This window comes from Callospermophilus lateralis, chromosome 3 (assembly GCF_048772815.1).
Source record: "Callospermophilus lateralis isolate mCalLat2 chromosome 3, mCalLat2.hap1, whole genome shotgun sequence".
NCBI lineage: Eukaryota > Metazoa > Chordata > Mammalia > Rodentia > Sciuridae > Callospermophilus > Callospermophilus lateralis.
Window position 1 is genome coordinate 30,900,997 of NC_135307.1, and position 23,557 is coordinate 30,924,553.

The window sequence follows — 23,557 nt, forward strand, 5'->3', positions numbered from 1 at the left end:
CTGTAAAGACTGTTTAGAGTAACAGAGAGAAAAGTTATTTTAAAATGTGTTTATTTTGCAGACAATGTCCTTGAACAGGGACTGCTGGTATGTTACTGGGGATAAGCTGATTCTATAGTTGGACCACCCCTGCCCTTCACCTCTTGGACAGGACTCTCCCCGCTCTGCTTCCTGAGGCCTGAAATGAGCTTTGTTTTTTAGGGTGTCCTGGTTCCTTCTGAGTTAAGAATCACATAGAGAGACTTCTGGTGTCAGGGCCACATTAAGAGAAATGCAGACACTGTTAATGGGGCATAGACTGGAGATTCCAGAGTCACAAGGGAGCTGGTGGGGAGAAGAGGGACAGAACCTCAGGGGGAGGAGACGTCAGTTCACTCTTGGACAATGAGGCTGCGAGACACTCTGGGGACCAGCTCATCTGCCTCCACCCATCTTTCACCTTCCAACCCAGAGTCTGTATTATGGACAATAAATACCCTTATCATGAAAAATGACAGTGGAGTCAGAATTGTACTGAGATGCCAGAGGCAATGACCTTTAAATTCCAGACACTTGGAACTTACCATGATTAAATGACCTCAAGACTCAGAAGCTTTGCAAGACAGCTGTGTGATCAGCCACCGCAGTCCTAATAACTACACCGTATATTTATGCTACATTTTTTTCACTGAAGACTGCACAGCATTTGTCATTGTTTTGCTTGGATTTCACTAGTGGTCCCACCTGCAGGTCAGGAAGCCAAGGGCCTGCTCCAGACCCGAGCCAACATTTCCTAGTTGCGAGCCAAAGGTCACATCCAACAGACTCGGCTGTGTCTTTAGAGGGTGAAGGCTGACCTAGAGATCCATAAGTACCATCTGCTGGTGGGTTCCTAAATAAAACCGGGAGGGAAATTGGAGAAGAATTCACTAGAACTATTTGGAGCTCTTTGGAAGAATGGGATGACAGGGATATCCTGGTTGCTATGATTGCAGCAGAGCACTCTGGCAGGAAGGCAGGAGCAGAAGATCACTAGTAACCCTCTCCTGGGCTTCCTGCTTTGAGGACAGGCCAGTGGTGTTGTCCAGGAGGCTACTTGAATAGCAATGGTAACATCCGATGTCATGTGATGTGTGCTACTTTCTAAGACTTTCCAAAGTTTCTTAATTTTTTTTTTAAATTTAATTTTTGCACCATTCCCCCAAGGATTGGGATGTCATCCTGTATAAGTGTGTTTCCTGCACACTTTTCTGGCTGCATCTTGGCCATCTCTCTCCTGGAGCCACCAGACTTTGGTTACACCAGCCCTTTCTGCTACTTGGACAAGCCACGGTCCTCTCCCCTTTGCTCATGCTGGTCTCCCTGCCTAGAAGCTCTTTCCTCTCTTCCTCCCTCTTCCCTGTCTCCATTCTCAAGGCTAGTCTTTGCTTATTCTCCATATCTCATCTCCCCTTGTCCTCAGGAAGCCTCCCCCCAACCTTCAGATGAGGTAAAATTCCCTTCTGTCAATTTGCCCTCTCATGTACCCTGAACTTGACTTTATAACAGCTGGAGTTATGTGGTTATGCATGTTCTTTAAATCTGTCCTCTCTTCTCCAGACTGTGGGGTTGATTTGAGGCCAAGACTCCGCTATGTTGCATCTTGCCTTAGTGCAGTACCTGCCTTGGAGTCGGTGCTAGATATGAATGAAGATTGAATTGATTTCTGTTTTATAAATGGAGGAACTGAGTCCCACAGTGAGCCCATATAGAAGTTCTCAGGGCCCTGATATGGATTTCAGTGAGCTCCAAGCCCCTTCCCTCTTTTCCTACTCCCAAGGTGAAGGCCTGGGTCTCCTGCCGTGATCTTTGATCTTTCCCTTGAACCTGGGGGTACATACTCCACTTCTTCCCTCCCCTCTTCTAAGGGGAGTGAAGTGCTCAGGTCCCTACAGGAAGAGTACACCGTGATGAACCTGGAGTTCTCATTCCCGAGGTCTGAGAAACCAACGGGAAGCGGAGCTCATGAACCTGACCTTATTCTACTCATGCCTTCCCTCTATGATCTTGAACCATCAAAATGGTTTTCAGCCTCAGTTTTATTCACCTGTAAAATGGAAATTGGATTCTCTGTGCCTCCCAGGGCTACTGGAGAGAGATCATTTGAATTCATGATCTTTAAACTCTATGACAAGTCATGAACTATCATGAAAATCTTTTTTTTTTTTTTTTTTTTTAAAGTGGATTCTTACAAGCGGCACGTTAACGTTACATTCTGGTCAGATGAGCAGGAAGTTACTTGTTTGTTTTTTTTTTTTTTTTTCAGACAGGGCAGGTTTCAGAATGACAGGGAAAGGACAAACACATTTTCATGGTTCTGAGGTGGCCTTTGATAGGAACAAAAGGAAAGATTACATTAAAGAAAGTAAGTTTTGATAAAAATGACTTGGCTCCATAGAAAAGCATTTCTGCCTGTTTTAATCAGCTTTGTCATGGCTATGACTAAAAGATCTGACCAGAACAGTCATAGAGGCAGAAAAGTTTATTTGGGGGCTCATGGTTTCAGAGGTCTCAGTCCACAGATGGCCGGCTCCATTCTCTGGGGGCTCCAGGTGAGGCAGGAGATCATGGTGGAAGAGTGTGGTGGAGGGAAACAGCTCACATGATGATCAGGAAGCAGAGAGGGCCTCCACTCACCAGATGCAAAAATACATATCAAAGGCTCACCCCCAGGTACCCTTCTCCAGCCACACCCTACCCACCTTCAGTTACCACTCAGTTAATCCCATTAGGGGATTAAGCCACTGATTGGTCTAAGACTTTCATAACCCAATCATTTCTCCTCTAAACCTTCTTGCATTGTCTCACACATGAGCTTTTGGGGGACACCTCACATTCAAATCATAACACTGCCAGAGTATTCTCAGAAAACTCTTCTTGGGCTCAAAGAGTGGAGAGGTTTGGTGTTCTGGGAGGTCTTGGCTGGAAGGGGCTTGGGCTTGGGCTCGGGGAGTGTCAAACTCCTGGGCAGCATCACAAAGGCTCAACTTCCCAAGCCTCAGGAACAGCAGCCTCACTTTGCTAAACAAAACAAAAGCAAAAAACAAAACAAACAAAACAAAAAACAAAAAAATGGAACACCTTAAGAATGACCCTCTGACGATTTTCTCCTTTGCATTTAATTTCTCAAATCTTCTACTGATTTTCTTGTCATTCCAGAGGGTTTTGGAAAATGATGAGAATGTAGAAGAAGGGAATGAAGAAGAGGATTTAGAAGAGGATATTCCCAAGCGAAAGAATAGGACCAGAGGACGGGTAAGTGGGGGATGCCACAAAGGGAGGAAAGAGCAGAGCTGAGGTCAGGCCAATAATCGATCCCTGGACTTATTCCAGGTCCCACTGAAGCGAGATGGATCTCACACCTACCTTCTGGCTTGGAGAATACTCAGAGAGGAACACTCCAGAGGGGCTCTGATCCGGTCAGAGCCTGGAGGAGTTCCATGCTGGCAAGAGGGATGAGAGGAGGCAGAGGGCGCTCTGTGGGGGAGGAGGAGGATGAGGAGAGGGTGTCTGTTGGGCCCATCACTCAGTCATGAAAAAAGGCTGAAGGTTTCCTGGGGTCATCCCAGAATGACAGGGTCAGGACACAAACTTTGGGGGTGCACTTCCCTAGGCTGGGAGCAGGAGCCTGCTGGGGAAGAAGGGGGGATGCGGCTGATGGTGCCCAAGTGGGTTTGGCATGAGCTTTGGAGTCTGGGATGGGGCAAGGAAGGGGTCAGAGCTGGGATGAGCAGAGGGAAATCCCTGGTAGAAGGGATGAAAACAAGGTAATGGTTGGTCCCCGGCGGGGAGAGAGCCAAGCCAGGGTGGTGCTTTCAGGCCCCAGGTTGGTTCTCCAGAGGCCTCATGTACAAGCCCAGAGGGGCTTTCTGTGGTTAACCTTCTGTGGTCTGCAAGGGCATTGGATAGTAATGAGAGGGAGAGGACCCTCCAGGGGTAAACTGAGGCTCCTCACTGGAGAATTCACTCTCTTAGGCCTGAGGGTCTGGCTCCTACAGGCTGCAGGCAGGACCCTTCCCCTCAAGATCAGAAGCTTGCCTTGTGGGTTTGGGTCCAGTAATAATTCTCGCAAGCCTCCCTACTCTCACAGCCCCTATGCTTTAGCGGACAACAATATCTCTGAGAGAGCTTTTAAATGCAGATTCCTAGGGACCTGTGATCAGCAGTCCTGATTCAGCAGATCTGGGATAGGGTCTTGAACTATATATCACAGGCAAGTTCTCAGCCGACAGTTGCATGTCGTTTAGCACTGCCCGCACCATGGGCTCAGATGCTCGGACCTGCTGACAGGAGCAGGGATCTCTCAGTGAGGGCAGGCCAGCTGTCTGATGGTGCATTCTTATATAGCTGTCACCAGCTTCATCAGTTGCCAGTGTTTTGACTGTTTTGTGTCATCTGTTCTTTTCTCCCACTTTTCATTGGTTTATGTGTTTGATTATTTCCTCATGAGCAGGAGTGGGTAGGAAGCAAATCCCAGACGTTAGAGTGTATCTCTAATAGATTTCATTTTCATACTCAGTGAAAATGACTATGATTCTAATAGCTACTATCCAGCCTCTGTTCATTTCCCCTTGATTTCTCAAAAAATGCCCAGTACTGGTTGGTTGGTTTGCAGTCTATGTCTCCTTTATTCCACACATACCTCTTTTTCATGACTCTCTACCACAGTCATTTTTGTGTTAAACCCCTGTACCGTTGATTTGTTGAAGAACTTGGCTTGTCTTGTAGAATTTCTCACATTCAGGATTTGGTGGCGTAGTGGTGCTTTTATGTCTTCCTCTTTCCATTGTATTTCCTGGAAACTGATATAGTTGTCTTTTCTTTCTGTGGTTTTGGTTTCCATGGTTTTAGTTACCTGTGGTCAACCCTGGTCTGAAAATATTGAATGGAAATTCCAGAAACTTCTGATTCATAAATTTAAAATCATGCACCATTCCGAGTAGGGTGATGAAATCTTGGGTTGTCCAGCTCTGTCATGCATGGAATGTGAACTGCCCCTTTGACCAGTGCATCCACACTGTATATGCCACCCTCCCATTAGTCACATCTAGGTTACCAGATAGACTGTGCTAGTTTTGTAGCACTGTGTTCAAGTAACTCTTATTTTACCTAATAGTGGCCCCACAGCACAAGAGTAGTGATGCCTGCGATTTGGATACGCCAAAGAGAAGCCATAAAGTATTCCCTTTAAATGAACAGGTGAAAGTTCTTAAAGAAAGAAAAAAACATATCAGATGTTGAGGTTGCTAAGATTAATAGTAAGAATCTTTTATTTGTGACATTGTGAAGAAGAAAAAAGAAATTCCTACTACCTTTGCTGTTACACCTCAAACTGCAGAAGTTATGGCCGTAATGCATGATAAGTGCTTAGTTAAGATGGAAAAAGCATTAAATTATAGGATTTGGTACTATCTAGGGTTCAGTGCTCCATGGGGAGTCTCGAAACATATTTCCTGTGGATAAAGGTACTACTACTGTTTGATTAGAGACTTAAATAGATTGAGGTTATTTGTGTGTGTGTGTGTGTGTGTGTGTGTGTGTGTGTGTGTATCTATAAATATTTATTTTGAGGTAGGCAAGAATCTTTCCTTGGTGGTGAGATGTACCTTTTATTGGAGGCACATGGTGTCCAGTTCTTCTGCTTTTAGTGGTCTTTGAATTGGTCAGTAGATTTATTGCCAGCCTGATTCCTCCCTTATAAATTTCCTCCACAAATTTTCACCTAGTGATTTTCATAGCCACTGACGAACTTGCCTAGACTCATTACTTCATTCAGCAGGTGGGGTTGCCTACAAAGTAATCGATGTCTGATTCCATCTTGGAGGAAGGCTTTGGAGCTTGAAATTCCTGTGAACCTCAAGGTCTGTGTAACTCCTGACCTGCTTCCTGTCTCCTGAACCAAACCTACTAGAGTAGACTGTAGAAAATGGTCCTCTTAACATTTTCTGCACTCTCAATATAAATCGAGAAGATTGGACTCGCAGTCAGTGAATAGGAATTGGGTGTCTGCTCTGTGAGATTGTCAATAGCAATAGCCGCAGCCACAGCCATTTATACTTACAATGTACTCACTCTAAACCAGGCAATGCGACGGGCTCTTTACAATGAAGTTACTATGCAGTCAGTGATGACTTGCGTCAGGTGCTTTACACTATATTCTATATTTCTGACTGTCCATCGCAGCGGCTGCTGGCCACATGGGGCAACTGGTCCAAACTGAGAAGTGCTATAAATGGAAAACACACACCAGATTTCAAAGACTTAGCACGAAGACAGGGGCATGGAACATCTCGTTATCAAAATTTTAATATTTATTAAATTTTGAAATTATAATATTTCAGATACATGGGTTAAATAAATTATTAAAATAAATTATGTTTTAGTAAAATAAAATGCACATTTTTAAAAAATGTTTGCCTTATTTTCATCTATTTTTTTTTTTTTTTTTTGAGTGCTAGGGATTGAATCCGGGTCTTTGAGCATGCTAAAAATGCCCTGTACCACAGAGCTACACCCTGGTCCAGATCCTCTGTCTTATTTTAAATGTAGCTGCTGGAAAATTTGAAATGACAAGTGTGGTTCCTGGTATATTTCTATTGATTGGAACTTTTTCTTTCATTCCTTTAAGTTGGTATTCTTACTCCCCAAAAGGTTAGATACTTGGGCAAGATCACTCAGCCTTGTCAGGAAGAAGCCAGGATTTGATGACAAGTCTGTGCTTTCTCCATGGAATTGTGCCTGCTCAATGCTCAGCATGTAGCCAGGGCCCAGCTTGCTGAATGAATGACTGAACCATGGAAAACAGAAAGTGTTTTAGTCAGCTTTTTTTTTTTTTTTTTTTGCTGCTGTGACTAAAGGACCCAACCAGAACAACTGTAGAGGAGGAAAAGTTTATTTAGGGACTCAGGGTTTCATGGGTCTCAGGCCATAGAAGGTTGGCTCCATTCCTCTGAGCTCAAGGTGAGGCTGAACATCAGAGTGGAAGAAGGTGGCCGAGGGAAGCAGCTCACAGATGGTCAGGAAGTAGAGAGAGACTCCGCTGGCCAGATACAAATATATAGCCAAAGCCACGCCCCAATTCCCACCTCCTCCAGCCACACCCACCCACCTTCAGTTACCACTCAGTTAATCCCTATCAAGGGATCAATTCACTGATTGGGTTAAGACTCTCGCCACCCAATCGTTTCTCCTCTGAATCTTTTTGCATTGTTTTACACGTGAGCTTTTGGGGGTCCCCCTCACATTCAAACTATGACAGAAAGAAATAGTCATACCCCAACTTCAGGGGAGCCTAGAGAAGGCATGAAACAGCCAGGGGACTGGATGGGGCTGAGACTAGCTTGGGGTCCAGCCAGTGCTTGCCATGTTGTACAATGACATTATGGACGTACCACCCATGGTGGGAGCCATGAAGAACCCAGAAAGGTATGGGTGGGCCTCTTTGTGCTGAAATAGCATGTGACACTACTTCCCCCACAGCTTCAGTTAAGCTGATGGCTACTGGTCAATAACTCCTCCCATTTCCGTGGGTAGTCTAGGCCTGGCTCCTCCATGTGTAGTCCTGGATTGTGGTTTCAGTATTACCTTGGAGCAAGCGAGCTCGTTAGTAAGGCAGAAGCCCCGTCTCTGCCCTACATGGACTGGATCAGGGTCTGCAGGTTGACAAGATGTTCAGGTGCTCTGTGTACACATGAGGAAGTCAGGGCTCAGGTAGAGTTTACAAGATGGGTTCTGCCTTATTTGAACTTCAAACCCATGAGTTCCAACCCCAGCTTCATCACCTTCTACTCCTTGGATAAATTATATAAACTCTGTGACCGTGACCACATTGTAAAAGTACTCTGGGCCTCAGTTTCTTCTTCAGTAAAATGGGAATAAGAATACACAGCCAATTTTGAGTGCTTAATAAAGGCGAGGCATTAGAAGGGAGGAATAAGCAAAGGGAATAGCTCTGGGAGTTCTGATAATGTAAGTTCCCTGAGGGGTGAGAGCAGTTCAAATCTAACAATTAACAAGTATGTTTAGATAACTTTAGCCTGAGAAATCACAGCTTGTTAAGGTTCATAAAATTATTGTTAAATCATTCACCTGAGTATTATCAGTGAATCTATCTATTAATCAGTATTTTTTGATGCACTATGGTGCAGTCTGGTGCTTCTCAAACTTAAGAGTGCATACGAAGCACCCAAAGATCTTGTAAAAGTACAGATTCTGAGGCATCAGGTCTGGGATGTGTGGGCTGAGCTCCTGCCTTGTTAACAGGACCCTGGGTGCTGTTGGCCCTGATGGTCTGAGGAACCACACTTTTAGTAGCAAAGGTTTTGGGCAATGGTTCTCAATTTTTTTTTTTTTTCATCTGAACAATTCCTTACACTCTTAAAAATCACTGTGAACCCCCTGCAAAGGTATTGTTCTGATTATAACCAGTGAGACTTATTTCACTAGTGACTTGCTACATTAGAAATTAAAACAAAAATTTTAAGCTTAAGAATACCTAAGCTCACAGTGAAAGCATCATCACGTGTCATGTAGCTTCTGGAAAACTCCATTATCCACTTTTGAGAAAAATGAGAGGGAAAAAGCAAATAGTGTTTTAGTATTATTATGAAAATAGTTTTGACACAGATCCCGGGACCACTGTTTGAGAACAACTGTTATAGAAGAACGAGCCCTTGGCTTGGACTGTCTGCCCTAGTTAAGGGTCTTTTAGTTGCAGGAAACTTGATGGCTTAAGCAAAAATGGGGAGGATTTGAAAAGTTGCTGGGCCATTGCCCCAAATTTGAGCAATCTTTGAAGATCCAAACCACAGGAAAGGCGGGAAAGAGGCAGGGACTTAGAACTGGGGAAGAGTAAGAAACCCGGGCCTCTTCTGGCCCTTTTTTTTTTTTTTCTCTCCGCCTTCTTCTTCTTTTATTTATTTTTTTAAATTGCAGATGGATACAGTACCTTTATTATTTATTTATTTATTTTTATGTGGTGCTGAGGATCAAACTTAGGGCCTCACAGCACTAGGCAAGCTCTCTACCACTGAGCCACAACCCCAGACCCTTCCTTCATTCTTCACTGACTCTAACTCTCCTTTCCTCTCTCTGCCCCATAGCTCCAAAATTTATGGGTTCCCATAGTTCAAGTGGCTTATACTAATTGTGGGTCATTGTTTCCCAATTCCAAGTCCCTTAGAGGTAGAATCTGATTGGCCCAGACTGGAGGTAGGCTCTGATTAGCTCCAAAATCGTGTGACTAATCCTGAACCAGCCAGTCAACCGTGGCCTATGGGGCAGGGTCCTATGGTACAATCATGGCTGCCATGGCCCACCAGTATGTGAATGGGAGGTGGGGCGGGGCGGAGTGCAATGAGGTGGGCAGCTCTCAGAGAGTGTGGACAGGTTCTTTTTTGGCAAATCCATTCCAAAGCTTTCATAACAGTGTCTGGAAACCTAGGTCCTGCTCCTTTTACTGGTCCCGTGACTGTGGACAGTCATGAACCCTCTCAGAGCCTGCTTCATCAAATGATAAATAGGAATAATACTACAACTCGGTCTAATTCAAAGGTTATTTTAAGAATTAACTGAACTAATACACAGGAAAGAGCTCTGCATGCTGTGAGCCCCACATAACGCTAAGTGTTAGTGATTCATAATAAGTACGAAGTGCCATCTCTGCCCTCAAGGACCTCAGAATCAGATTAAGGAGAAGATGCTAAAACTTAAGATGCAATGAGAACACAGCAGGTTTCTGACAGTGCATTAACCAGGGGCAAACAGAGCCCGAGGATCCGAGCAACTCTGGAGGCTAAGGTAGGAGGATCATGAGTTCAAAGCCAGCCTCAGCAACTTAGTGAGGCCCTAAGCAACTTATCGAGACCCTGTCTCAAAAGAAAAGAAAAAAGAAAAAAATAAATAAAAGAAAGAAAAGGACTGGGGTTCAGTGGTTAAGTGCCACTGGATTCAATTCCTGGTACCAAAAACAAAACAAAACAAACAAACCACCACCACCACCACCACCAACAACAACAACAACAAACGACAGAGATCAATGGTGGGTAAGGAGAGAAAAATAATTTATCAAGCACTTCCTACAGACTTAGCACTGTCCCTGTGGTGTCACACCCTTAGCTCTAACCCTCTCAACAACTTGCTCTGGAGGGGTTGCTGTTCCTGTTTTACAGATGAGAAAACCCAAGCTTTGAGAAGTAACTAGTGCAAGTCTCATGGCTAATGCTACAGATTGATTGTCCTCCTGGCTCCGTGTGTCGGAATGTAATCCCAATTGGGTGTTCACAGGCCGAAAACTTAATCTGACTATGGAATTCGGAGGCGATTAGGATTAGATGAGGTCATTAGATAAGGGTGGCGCTCCCATGAGTGACACATACACATGCTCCTTAACACTTGCCCTATGATGCTCTGGGCTACCTCAAGCCTGCAAGCAAGAAGACCATTACCAGATGAGGCTCCTAGACCTTACATCTTCAGAACCAGAAGTCAAAATGAACTTCATTTGTTTATAAAGAAAAGAAGTTTTGTTATAGTAACCAAAGACTGGCTAATATAGCTGGTGTTCAAATCTATCCACATGGCTCTTTTTGCTTTTCAGTGCGGGAAGGGGAAGATTTTTGGAAGAATGGGATGCTAGCAAGGCTAAAGCATAGATTGGATGTGGCTGGGTAGAGGAGAGACTAGCCATGACAGGAACCAGTAAAAACAAAACGTGGATGTAGCTGAGTTGGGGTAAACCCGATGAGATCTGCACTAGGCTGCCGTTGGGTGTGTAAGCGGGTCATAGGTGGCAATGAAAGAATGTGTGAATGAATGAATGACCATGGACTCCTGTCCCTTCTCCCATATGTCTACATGGTTTGGCAGTCCTGCAGGAAGGACTGGGCTGAACAGCCCAGCTGGTGGGTTCTTTGAGCAGTTGAGGAGCTCCTGGGTCAGGTTGTGGAATAGAAAGGAATTGCGATGGCTGCAATGATCTCTGAAGGAAGAATCAGTAGCGTGTGGATACAGAGAGTGAAGGAGACCACCAATAATTGACTTTCCAGCCAGATTGATGGATTCATTTTTTTTTTGGCAAAGGTTTAAGGGCTGCCCTGCGCCTAGTTCTGAGAATAGTGATGGACTAGATAGACTGATCTCCACCTCATGTGGGACAGTTAGAAAGTGGTCAAGTAAAGCAACACATGTACACATTGTCTGCCAGCCAGCGCAAGAGCTGTGAGAAAGCATGATCAGACAGAGGAAAGGCTATCGAGTGGACAGAAGGTGGTCAGGGAGGGCTTCTGAGAGGAGGTGACATTTGAGCAGGGCAGGTAGATAGATTCCAAGTGGCCAAACTCGGATCTGTGGCGCTGCTGCCTTAGAAGAATACCTCACCCGTCCCCCCAGGTGCCATGCGACCCAGATCCCCATCCTGCAGCTGGAGGAAACTGAGGCCCAGGGAGGCAGCCCTGCAGCCCTGGGAGCCTGGCTCTCTGCAGAGCTGTACCTCCATCAGCAGCTGCCCCAGAAGCCCTGGCGCTTCCAGTTCTCTGCTGACCCCTCCTCTTCCCTGGAGGTATTTCTCCTCTCTGAGCCCCTTCCCAGCTGCTGTTCTTCGTCATTCCGCTTGACTTGCCTTCACCTGCTCTTGGCGGCTGTGACAGGGCTGTGGGCTGTACACGTCAAGCTGTCCCTGGCTTCACTGAGGTGGCGTGGGGGGGAGCAGGCAACGAGGGCGACCACCCTTGGCATCCTGGGCATGGGTGCCTGTCAGTGCCCTGGGGCGACTGCCAGCGCCTGGCAGCTCCCTCTTGGGGTCAACTCTGAGTAATGAGGGCGAGGGGAGGAGGGAGGCTGGCTGTCACTCCTGCAGGGCTGGGGGGTGGGGAGGCAGAGAAGAGACTGGAGGGGGAGGGAGGAGGAGTTTGTTTTGGAGAGAGACAAGCTGAGGAGGTGGCAGAGGCGGCAGCTTGGCAGGTGGGGTTGATTGTGCAGTGTGGGTGTTTGTGAGTGTGCAAGGGCCCCGGGCCTGGGGTACGGGCCTCGCCACGGTGAACCCCCAGGGCCATTTTGCAGGCCAGGCCCTGAGATGGCTGCATCTCCCCCACAACCCAGGCCTCTGCTGTGTCTCATTTCTCATCTGCTGCCCCTTCCTCTCTGTCCCCAAAGACCTCAGCCGGCCTTTTTCCTTGGCTGGGAGTTTACTGCTACTCATTACCAAAGAATGACCTGGAGGAGGTAGGGTGCTACCCACGTGACCAGTGTGGGACTCACAGAGATTTAAAAATAAACCTCCCGCATTCCTGTAGCCACTGTCTTGGACGGCACAGCTGCCAGCAACCTCTTGGGCTGGTTTTCTCCTGAAGGTAGACTCATCCCCCACCCCCACCCCCCCCCTTCTCATGCGGTCCCTCCCTGGGAGATGCACACAGCAGGGCCACTTCAGGAGACTGTGAGGGTCAAGGTTTAAGTCATTGGCTGGAGGCCCCAGGCAGACCACACAGGGAGGCCTGACCCGAAACCATCCCAACTCAAGGTCAAGCATCAAGGGTACAGAAGCTCCCCTGTGTCTGGGCTTATGTGCTGGGCCTGGCCACTAGGCCTGGCTGTCTCTTGGGACACTTGGGGAGTGGGCAGTGGAGTGACAACTGCAGTTGCACTTCCTCTCCCACCAGGATTTGCTCCCGGTAGGCCAGTCAGATGATTAGCACAGGGATCAGGGCTGGCATCTTCCTGCTGAGTCACTGAAGCCCCAGGAGGAGGCCCTAGTGGGATGGAAGCCCCAGTACCAGGTAGGAATTCGGTCGCCGTGGGCTTGTCACCCCGACTGAGTTTGTGTCCTGGCTCTGTTCTTTTTGACCTTGGGCTCGTTACTTAGCGTCTCTGCTGCCTCAGTCCCGTCGTCCATTAAATGTAGATGACAGTGCTCCCTCCTTGGAGTCGCTTAAGGAGATGACCCAGGCAAGTAGCCGCTGGATTCGGGGCAAGTTCCCCGACCTCTCTGGGGCTCAGTTTCCTCCCCTGTAAAACCGGGTTGGCGTTGGTGCTGCCACGGAAGGTGTGGGAGAGATGGAGGCGAGGCACGCAGGGCCTCACAGGGCGCATGCTCTTGAGCCGTGTGACCATCAATAACGAGCATCCCCATACCCCCCTGTCTTCCCAGGCTCGCGGCTCTGCGGGTGGCAGGAGGAGGCACGACGCTGCCTCTCAGGAAGACCACGACAAGCCTTACGTCTGTGACAGTAAGTATGGGCGCCTCGGCTCCCGCCCCAGCCCCACCCTGCCCTCTGCTTCCGTGGCTGCCAGGCCACTGCTCCTGGGCCTGCACCCTGCCTGCCCGCCTGCACCTCCACCAGTGTCCCCTCCTCCTGATGCAGCCAGGGTGTCTGCACAGGGGAGCCCGTCGGGAGGCTTCCTGTCCTTCTCCGTCTTGGTGGCCTTCCTCAGGCGCGCTCGCTCTCTTGCGCGCTCTCTCTCTCTCCACCTCTTTTAAGATTCATCCTCTATTTCTTTCTCCATTTCAGAGAGTCACAAACAAAAGCATAACTCACCCCCCCCCCCCCAACAAAGGCACTTGTGGGCTTTTCATTTGTTTCTCTTTAATTTCCTTCTCTCTCCCTGTCCTCGGTAGGACAACCTAGGAATCTCTCTGGGACGATGACTCACTTTAATAAACGCCCCTCCATCCATCTCCAGACTTTTCTTGCTGCTTCAGAAACCTCTCCTGGACCAGCGACTGCCTGGTCCTGGGTTAGGGTCTGCAGACAGACCTTCAGCTTGAGGAGCGACTGTGGTCAGCAGCTTTTGTCCTTTCGCACTTTCCAGAGCAGGGGAAACAGTGGGTTTAGCATCCTGCCCTGTCGTCTTCTCCCTGTATCGACCCCATCTGTTCATTCCATGGCAAGGACAGCCCTCAAATCCACCCTCCTGAAGATCTTCCTTCCTGCCTTCTCCTCTGATTTCCCAGACCCCTGTCCTAGGGGAGAAGGGGCTTCAGGGAAGCAGCGGGGGCAGGACTGGGCATGGGGCTTCCCCGGGTGCCCCATCCATCTTCCCCAAGGCAGGGGGTGAGCCAGGGGAAAGAGGGCCCAGGGAGGACCCTGGAGGCAGGGCCTTTTCCTTCCCTCCTTCACTGGCCTCTTGTGATTTTCAAAAAGTCATTCCGTGCCTGGTGGGGTGAGAGCTGTTTGGAGAACATTTTGCTAGAAGAACTCAAACTCTATGACCCCCATTTGGCTGTGTAACACACCGTGCAGTGAAGTTCCTGAGATGACTCCTGCAGGTACCATCCCACCCCAGGCAGTTGCCGTCCAGAATCAGGAGGAAGCAGGGCACAGCCCCGATGCCGCTGGGCAATGCCAGTGGGTGCCTGCTTTGGCCTGGGTCTTGCTTCCTGGATGGGGATCAGTTTTGTTGCCCTGGGGAGACTGGTTCTGGGCCTCGGCTGGGAAGGGTCCTCAGACCCTCCACGGAGCAGGCTTTCCAGCTGTGTCTGGCTGCCGCAGCCCATCCATCAAGACTGCCAGCAGCTGTTGTGGACCTGGGGCATTGCCACCCTAGTCTTCTTTTAAAAAGCTTTATTTTCATTTTGGTGATTTTCTGCTATCATAGATCCTGGGGTTAGCTTTTCACTCTCTCTAGTAGTTGGTGGAAGCCCAGGCAATAATATTCCTGTATATTCCCGGCCACACCCTGTGCGCCCTTTCTCATGTTCCGCTCACTTCCCAGTCCCCTTTCTTTGACATTTGCCCCCCTTGTAGATTATCTCCACCAAGCCTGCTCCCTCTGCACAAAGTACTAGCATTGAACCCTCTCCTCCAAAGTGCCTGTCTTTTATTTTAGGGGCTTTTAGTGCCATTTGCTGTGTTCTGGTTCCCTGTCCACAGGGTCTCTCCTTCCTGCTGACCCTGCAGTGCTTGGGGGACCTAAGTACAGGCTGCTTTCTGGAAATCTCAGTGGCTGCTTCCTTGGCTCTTCCCAGATGTGCACAGCCTCTCTCTTCCTTCCTCGGTGGAGTGAGGTCCACTGTAGATTGCCCTTCTCCCTTCTGGCTCTCCTAGGACATTGTGTGGCAGCTCTGTGATTAATAGACTTTATTTTTATCCAGTGCCCTTCAGACATGTGATCCTTTGGGATAGAAATGACCTTTGGAGAGGTCAGGAGGCCCACCCCTCCACCCCTGAACTGGGCAAGGAATGCTTTTAATAATCTCTAATGCATCCTAAGTAGAGAGGTGTCTGGTCGCCTTTCTAGAACATCCCCAGGGATAGAGTTACCATAAGCTGCCCTTTTTTTCATGATTCCTGCTGTGCTTTGAATGATTGTTTCTTCCTAATAGGAGTGGAAAATGTTCTCTCCTACAGGCCCCTTTTGTCTTTTGTGCACCTTTGCCCAACATCTAGGCACAGTCAGCATTTCCTAACATCCTTGTAGTCTTGGTCGACCCAGGGTTCCACCCCACCATCTCTGTACGATCCTACTCTGAATTCCAATCCAGGTCTGCATTTAAGCACAGCATCCTCACTGGAAGTAGCATCCAGAGCAAGTGGTTCCAACAGCCACAGACACATTTCCTTGTTGGTTTTACACACCAGCTCCTAGCACATCTCATATCAGCAGAGAACATTCTGGTTGCCTGGTACACCATCTCAGCCACTCCCCCATCAGTGCCACCATCCTGGCCGGTGCCAGGGTCTCTCCAGGTGCGTGTACTTTTCTACTTATGCATTGGATTATCTCTCCTTCCATAGATCACTCTACACTTGGCCCCATTGAGTCTCAATAAACAGATACAATAATGTGTGACTTCAATATACAAGATTCAATCAAGGCAAATTTAAAGACATTGCCCACTAGTTAAATTTCATTCTTCACAGATTTGCAGTCCCTGCCATTTTTGTATCATCTGTGGCTTGATTTGCATAATTCCCATTCCATATTTCAAGTTATTTATGAAAATATTAGGTCACCTTGGACCCCAACCCCTCTCTCTGGGTTTCTGTGGAGTGATAATAAGCCATTTTTTCCAGATGCAATTGTATTTAACCCTTCCTGGGTCCAGCCAGCCTGTTGTGTTGTTAGTCCAAGCATCCCTTTCACAATGGGTGGTTGAAATATTATCTTAGCTGCTAACTTCAGGTGATAGATAGTTTGCTTCTTGCCTTTCACTTAGCCATTGAATTTATTCCATCTCAGAAATATTAAATTACCTGAATGTAATTTATTTTTTTTACCCAATCTATGGCATGTGTATGAATACTTCATTTTTCCAGCAAGTAACCCATCTCTATTAATTATCTTGCAAGTTTCCAAGCTTGAGGATTAAAGTTCTGTTTCTTCTCTTTTGGTCTCTTGCTGAAGGAGATGTGTTCGTTGCTCACAAACAAAGCAATGGAATAGGACTTGGTGGAGAAGGCTGTTGGTGACTGTCAGAGGTGTGGACCTGGACCACCTGCCCAGAAATGACCTAGCAGCTTATCAAAATGCAGATTCCCAGGCCTCTTGCCAGATCCCAGGGGCAGTCCCACAAGCTGCATTTTCTGAGTGTTTCTTAGGGGGCAGTCTTATGTCTCTTGGTGTTGGAGGCTGACTGGTCCCCTTCATTCAAACTCCAAGGCTCCGGGCCTGTGGATGCCCAGCCTCTATTTTTGGTCTAAAGTTCTTGATGCTCCAAGATTCTCCAGGCAGATGGCCACTGGCTGGCATCCGGTGGTTTAGTTGGCCTCTTAGACTCTTTCCTCCCGAGTTCTTTCAGCAGTGATAAAACTCAGCCGTCCAGGATAAAACACTAGCACGTGATGTCAGTGCACTTCCTCATCGTCTCATTAGCCCATTTTACAGGTGGGATGATAACTGGAGACAGACATGTGAAAGGAATCCTTGGGTTTGGGCTCCTGAAGTCAAGAGTTCGCCTCTCCTCTTCCTGGCTCTTCCCAGGAGGAGGAATTGTTCTGTGAGCATCACCAGGCAGACTCCTGGTGAGAGACCCACTTTTCTGTTTTGTTTGTTCAAGGAACTTGATAGAAAAGATGGTGGTGATGGGGTAGAAGGGGTGATGTTCATGGAAAAAGTTCTGTCTCTGAGACTTAACCATTCAGGGAGGAGCAGAGCAAGGCCTGCACTTTCACTGGGCAGACTGGAAGTGACTGGCGAAGCTTTATCCAGCGCTCCCCTAGTTTTTAATTTTTTTTTAACTGTAATAATAATTCCTGTTAATAATAATTGGTGCCCACAGCATGTATTGCACTCTGCCTAACATACAAGGACAGACGATCTCACTTTATGTGAAGAAACGGAGGATTCAGAGAGGTGAAGGGACTTGTCTAAGGTCACACAGATGGTTAATGCTAACACTGGGATACAAGTACCTCTTTCTTCAGCTCCAGAATTGACCTACCCCAGAACATCTCCTGAATAAACTGCTGGTTCAATGTGCTCTGAGAGTTGAAGGAAACAAAAAAAGTGTTTTAAAAGTTAATTAATGAGCACATGTACCTAATTTATGAAGTGAAGTCCTGTCCACTATTGACAGATGACTTCTCGGTGTCAGGTTGACAAGCCGGAGTCAGGTAGTAATTATAATTGAAGTGGAATGGAATAGATTAGACGATTTTTGAACCTTTTAAATTTAAATCTGTTAAAATCACTCCCTCCACTCCGCAAACTAGGGCACTGGGGTGGATCAGTGACCAAAGACAGACAGACGTGATGGAGGGGGTCCTAGGAGCCTGACTCACCTGTGAGTCCTGTCCAGGCTTCACACATCAGGGGGGGTTGTCTGAGCCCCACCTGTTTCAGTGACATCCTTGTCTCCACCACCCTCGCCCCTTACTCGTGTATTTCAGTTGTGTGGCCTGTGATCCTAGATGGGACTAGGCATCATGCTCGTCCCCCGTCTAGAAACCCAGCAGCAAGGGCTTAACTCTGTCCAGTGGGGGGAGTGTCAGAGCAGGGTCTGGTGTCCCTTCCTGCCCTGGAATCTGGCCTCCTGGTGGTGTACTGGAGGAGAAGGGCATCCAGCTAATGCAGGGTCTAGCCCCGGTTCTGCACTCACGGGCGGTGGCACCTGCTTGTGCATTTGCTCTTGTGGAGATGGCCCCTATCTTGAGCTCTGGGCCTCCCTGTTCAGCACCTCTCCTCTGCACTTTGGGCTCCTTCCCTCCCAGGCAGCCGCTTAACAATGAGCCTTTTAACTCTGGAGACACGATGTCTCAAGGACAGGAAGCAGGAGCAGATCTTGAGACATCACAGAAACTGTGTCACGGGGCCCAGAGGAGCCTTGGGACGAGTGGATCAGTCGACGGGGCAGACACAGCCCCCACTCACTGCAGTCCCAGGAAATCTGCTTGACCTCAGCCTCCTTCAAGCCGCCCTGGTTCCACCTATACCTGAGTGCAGCAAAGGCAATCAGAGGACTATTGTGGCCTGAGTGGAAAAAAAAAAAATTGGGGGGGAGGGCATTAAGGCCCACGTTCTCTAAGGCTCTTGTGCTTTGAGCTTTGAACTGCAGACGAAAAGCCAATACTGTGGCCTTCAGGCTCACTGCCCTTGTCGCTGCAGGGAGGCCAGGCTCATCACCCCATCCCCTCTGCTATTATCCTGCAGGTCCTTGGGTGGGCTGGGGTGGGGGGTGTGGGGAAGGCTCAGTGCCCCAGAAACTTGATTTGTGGAGCAGGGCCTTGGCATGGGATTGATCCCCGGAGGATGAGTGCCTTTGTCTCTTTGGCCAAGCAGAGCCCGTTTAAATGTTTAAAGGCCCACTGCCGCACCCCTCTAGCGCTCTGTCTTGCTCCTTCCCCTCCAGACCTACCACCAAACGCAGCCTGGACTGTGACCCGCGCTCTCTGGAATCATTTTCTCACCCAGTTGAATCCTTGCTCTCACTAGATGTTACTTATTCGGAACCTTGTGACACATAATTCCTATTGAGGTATGGATGACCTGCTGGGCGTGGTGGCATAAACCTGTAATCCCAGTGGCTCGGGAGGCTGAGGCAGGAGGATCATGAGTTCAAAGCCAGCCTCAGCAAAAGTGAGGCACTAAGCAACTCAGTGAGACCCTGTCTCTAAATAAAATACAAAATAGGGCTGTGGCTTAGTGGTCCAGTGCCCCTGAGTTCAGTTCCTGTTATCCAGCCCCCTGCTCCCCGAAAAGACACAGGTGACCCATAATGGGGTAGGTGTTAACTTTGGCAGAGGTTCTTTTTATTTTTTAAAATAACTTTTTCCCCCCTATGGAAATAATATTTGTTTCTGTAGAAAAAGTGCTATTTATTTATTAATATTTTTAAAATTGTGGATAGACACAATATCTTATATATATATACACACACTCATGTGGTGCTGAGGATCGAACCCAGTGCCTCACAAGTGCAAGGCAAGTGTTCTAAAACTGAGCTATAGCCCCACCCTGAAAAAGTGCTTTTAAAATGTGTGTAAAAAGTCTAAAAAAGATAATGTTGTATAGACATACAAAGAAGGAAAAATAAAAATTACCCATATTCTTACTCCTCAAAGATAACTTACCTTGTGTTTGTTGTATACACTTCTAGGATTCATCCCTTCCCAAGAATACATGAGGAATATCTTTCCATGTTAATAGATACATTCTTTTTTTTTTTTTTTTTTTTTTTTTTGAGATGGGGTCTTGCTAGATTTAGGTTGCCCAGGCTGACCTTGAACTCATGATCCACTTGCTTCACCCTCCTGAGTCACTGGGATTACAGGTGTGCACCACCACACCCAGCAATAAATACTTTTTTACAACATCCTTTTTAGGGCTATATAGCATTTCATCATGGGGCCATGCCACAGTTTATGATTGTGACCCAGATTTGCAATCAATATATTACTTGGTACATGTTTAGCCAGTTTAAAATTTGTTACTATTAAAAATTCTGTTCACTATTAACAACAATATTGTAGTTATATCTTTGCATAATGTCCTGCTGTTTCCAAGAAACAGAACTGAGAGGTCCATGGGCCTGGCACAAGTCTGGTGAGGGGTGTAGGTCCTGGCAGGTGAGAGGGAGCTGAGGAAGAAGAATGTGCTCTGATCTGGCTAAGGTCAGATTGTGGCTCTGCTGCTTGTTATCTGGGACTTGAGGTCATTTTGCTCCTTGAGTCTCTGTTTCCTGGGGTGTGAGTTGGGACGGTGCTGGGGGGAGGGCTATATGTGATCATGTAAATAAAACGTCTGCACAGTCTACCTGCTTGAGGAACGTTTCTCCCACCTTTACGTTTCTTGTTTCCTTTTTCTCCAGTGTACTTGGAAAGACCAGGCTGCTGTGACCCAGGAAGTGACACACTACTGGGTGGTATTGAATTGAGTAGGCAGTGAGCTCTGTAAGGAACAGGCAGGACTGGACTTGGGAGGCCGGCCTGTCAGATGATGCTTCTCCAGAGACCAGGGGCGACCCTCAGTGAGCACAGATTGAACTGATTGCAGTCTTCACGAATGGAGGGGTGTGCATGGGGTGGGGGTAGAGGTAAGAGTAGTAATGGCTGAAGTTTGTCAAGTTATGTGATAGGAGTGCAATGGTTGATGGACTTCATCTGTATTAGCACTTTTTAAAAAATATTCTTTCTAGATAGACATGACTGTAGAGTGTATTGTGACGTATTATACATACATGGAGTATAACATAGGAAAGTTACCTGATTCATTCTACTGTCCTTTCTATTCCCATCCCCACTCCCTTCCCTTCATTCCCCTTTGTCCAATCCAGTGGACTTCTATTCTTCCCCCACCCTCATTATTATGTGTTAGCATCCACGTATCAGAGAGAACATTCAGCCTTTGGTTTTGGGGTATTGGCTTATTTCACTTAGCATGACAGTCTCCAGTTCCATCCATTTACTGGCAAATGCCATAGTTTCACTCTTCTTTATGGCTTTGTAACACTCCATTGTGTATATATATATACACCACATTTTCTTTATCCATTCCTCTATTGAAGGGCACCTAGGTTGGTTCCATAGCTTAGCTATTGTGAGTTGAGCTGCTGAAAACATTGATGTGGCTGCATCGCTACAATATGCTGATTTTAAGTCCTTTGGTTATAAACCGGGGAGTGGGATAACTGGGTCAAATGGTGACCCTCATGGCAGTGCCATGAGACAAATTCTGTGGTCATCTCCACCTTACAAATAAGGAGAATGGAGAGGGAAGGGGTTAGTTAGCTTTCCCCAGACCACACAGTGAATGAATAGCTGGTAAAGCCAGGATTTGGTTCTATTTGTCGGTCTCTCTCCCAACCCTTGACAGACGCCACCGCTCATTCCTTTCTGGACTCCGCGGGGACCTGTGTGTCTCCCTCGAGGCTCCCCTCTCGCCCTTTGGAGACAGGGTCTCACTGAGTTGCTTAGCGCCTCACTGTTGATAACAGTTTGACCACTCGCCTATCTTCTCAAACTGGACAGTGAGCCTTCTGAGGGCAGGGACCATGTCACAGGCCACGGGCACCCCCGCCCCAGCACAGCAGCAATCCCCAATTGTCGATGAATGTCTGGAGACGGGGATGCGGAGTCCGTGCCGGGGCTTAAGACAGACCCCCTTGGCCAGAGTCGCGTGTTTGTGACACAAGGGTTGTGGGGACGCCAGTTGAGGTGTTCCGAGGGGGCGGTGGTCAGTGCTGAAGCCTGGCGCTCCCACAGACTTGTCTAGAAAGGTCAGTCTGTACCATTAGGTGTCCAGGGAAGAGAGTATGAAGCCTGATGGAGGAGAGGAGCTTTCTGCAGCCAGCCAGGAGAAGACTGGAGGCCTGGAGCTTGGTGACGGCAGGAGTAAAACAGACAAGGCCGATAACAAAGTCCTTGTGGAACCAGAGAGGAGGGTAGGGCACAGGAGACAGGAGACAGGGGGTGGCCACGGTGACGCTTGGTGTCTGGGCTCGTGTCGTTGAGACGGGAAGAGAGGCTTACCTGGCACATTCTGAAGGGGGAGGTGGTTTTAGGGAAGCAGTGAGGCTTTGACATGTGGAAATGACAGGACACCCAGGCAGGAAAGTCTGACAGATGATAATGGGCATTTGCTTCCTTAAAGGAACCAAAGACCTCGCCCCGTCATAGGTGGAAGGGGACTGCCTCAGGTAAGGGCCCATGAATCCCCCGGATGACCTGGGACTCACTGATCAAGTCAGCTCTGCCTCCAAGGCCATCCAGGTCATCCGCAGCAGCAGCATTTGTGTCAGATATTCACCTAGGCCCCGGAGGTGTATCAAGATCTTGAGGGAGGGGACGCCAGGAAGGTCCCCAAGCCTGTGGGGACTGCCATACCTTATGGTGACTGAGTCTGAGTTTTTATTTTCCTTTGTTTAGTTTCCTTAGAATGTTGACAATGACATTTGTTATTCAAACATTTTTCTTGTACGATAGAAAAGAATTATATTTTATTCTTTCCACTAATTAAAGACATGTAAATGTAGACACAGTGGAGGACAAAGTCAAAGATGCTGCCTTTGGAGGGATGATGGTCAGAAGTAGTTGGTTCTGGGGCTGGGGATATAGCTCAGTTGGTAGAGGGCTTGCCTTACATGCACAAGGCCCTGGGTTCAATCCCCAGCACCACCAAAAACAAAAAAAATAGAAATCCAGAATAAGTTGGTTCCTGGAATCAGGAGCTCTGGGTTTGAATCTTTGTGCCATTTCCTAGCCATGACCTTGGGAACGATCTCTTTGAGCCTTTGTTTCTTTGCCAAATGAGGACAATAATGTGAACTTTTGAGTGTTTCTAAGAGGACTAATGAACAATGAACTAATGAACTAGTGAACAATGAGTTCACTGCTTTGTTCGTAAATGTACTCAAGAAGTTGCTGAGGCTGACCTTGAACTTGTGATCCTCCTGCCTCAGCCTCCTGAGTCACTGGCAGTATAAGAGTGCACCACCATGCCCCATACATGTTCTCAATAAATATCTCTTTATACCAAATCAAAAAAGGGCACTTATTGAACACTTCGGCTGAATCCCAGTCGTGTCCTGTGCCCTCGCTGTTGGGGTTGTTGGGGTCCAGGGAAGGAGTCCTATAAAGGGAAATGAATTAGCAAAAATAGCCCGTGTTTTCTGAACTTGTGCCTTGTGCCAGGCACTCTGCAGGGATGGATTCATTCAGCTCTCACCACACCTGTATGATGTGCCCATGATTATTACCTACACTTTATAGACAATAAAAACTAAGGCTTGGAGAGATTAAGTCATTTGCCCAGGATGACATAATTAGCTGGTCCAGGAAGGCTGACCCCAGAGTTCGCCAACATTCTGTTACCCTGCTTCTTAGCAAGGGTGGGAAACATCCCGCCAATGTATTTAATACCAGGATTTGGGGGGTTTCTGCATTTTTCTGCTGGAGATATAGAAGCAGGTTCTATGATATTTTGAAAGGAAGGGCTTTTTGCACATTTCCATTATTAATTGTTAAGGGGGAGTCTCATTCACAAAGAGCAAATTTGTAAATTAAGCAGAACACTGGTCACTGGAGTCTGGCAGATCCTGATCTGGGCTCACTGCTAACACAAGGGTCAATGCTAGGCCTAAGGAATGTGGCTGTTAAAAATCAGGATG

The 23,557-nt window shown here is 47.5% G+C and overlaps 1 protein-coding gene across 1 annotated transcript in view; it reads left to right on the forward strand.

The window, feature by feature from the left end:
* Positions 1 to 23,557, forward strand: part of Dpf3 (double PHD fingers 3) — a 251,647-nt gene that overhangs the window by 146,656 nt on the left and 81,434 nt on the right. The window contains exons 5-8 of the mRNA XM_077109052.1: positions 790 to 813; positions 3,178 to 3,273; positions 13,163 to 13,241; positions 13,524 to 13,563. Of these exons, the coding sequence (XP_076965167.1) occupies positions 790 to 813; positions 3,178 to 3,273; positions 13,163 to 13,241; positions 13,524 to 13,563 (239 nt within the window). The remainder of the gene's footprint in view (positions 1 to 789; positions 814 to 3,177; positions 3,274 to 13,162; positions 13,242 to 13,523; positions 13,564 to 23,557) is intronic.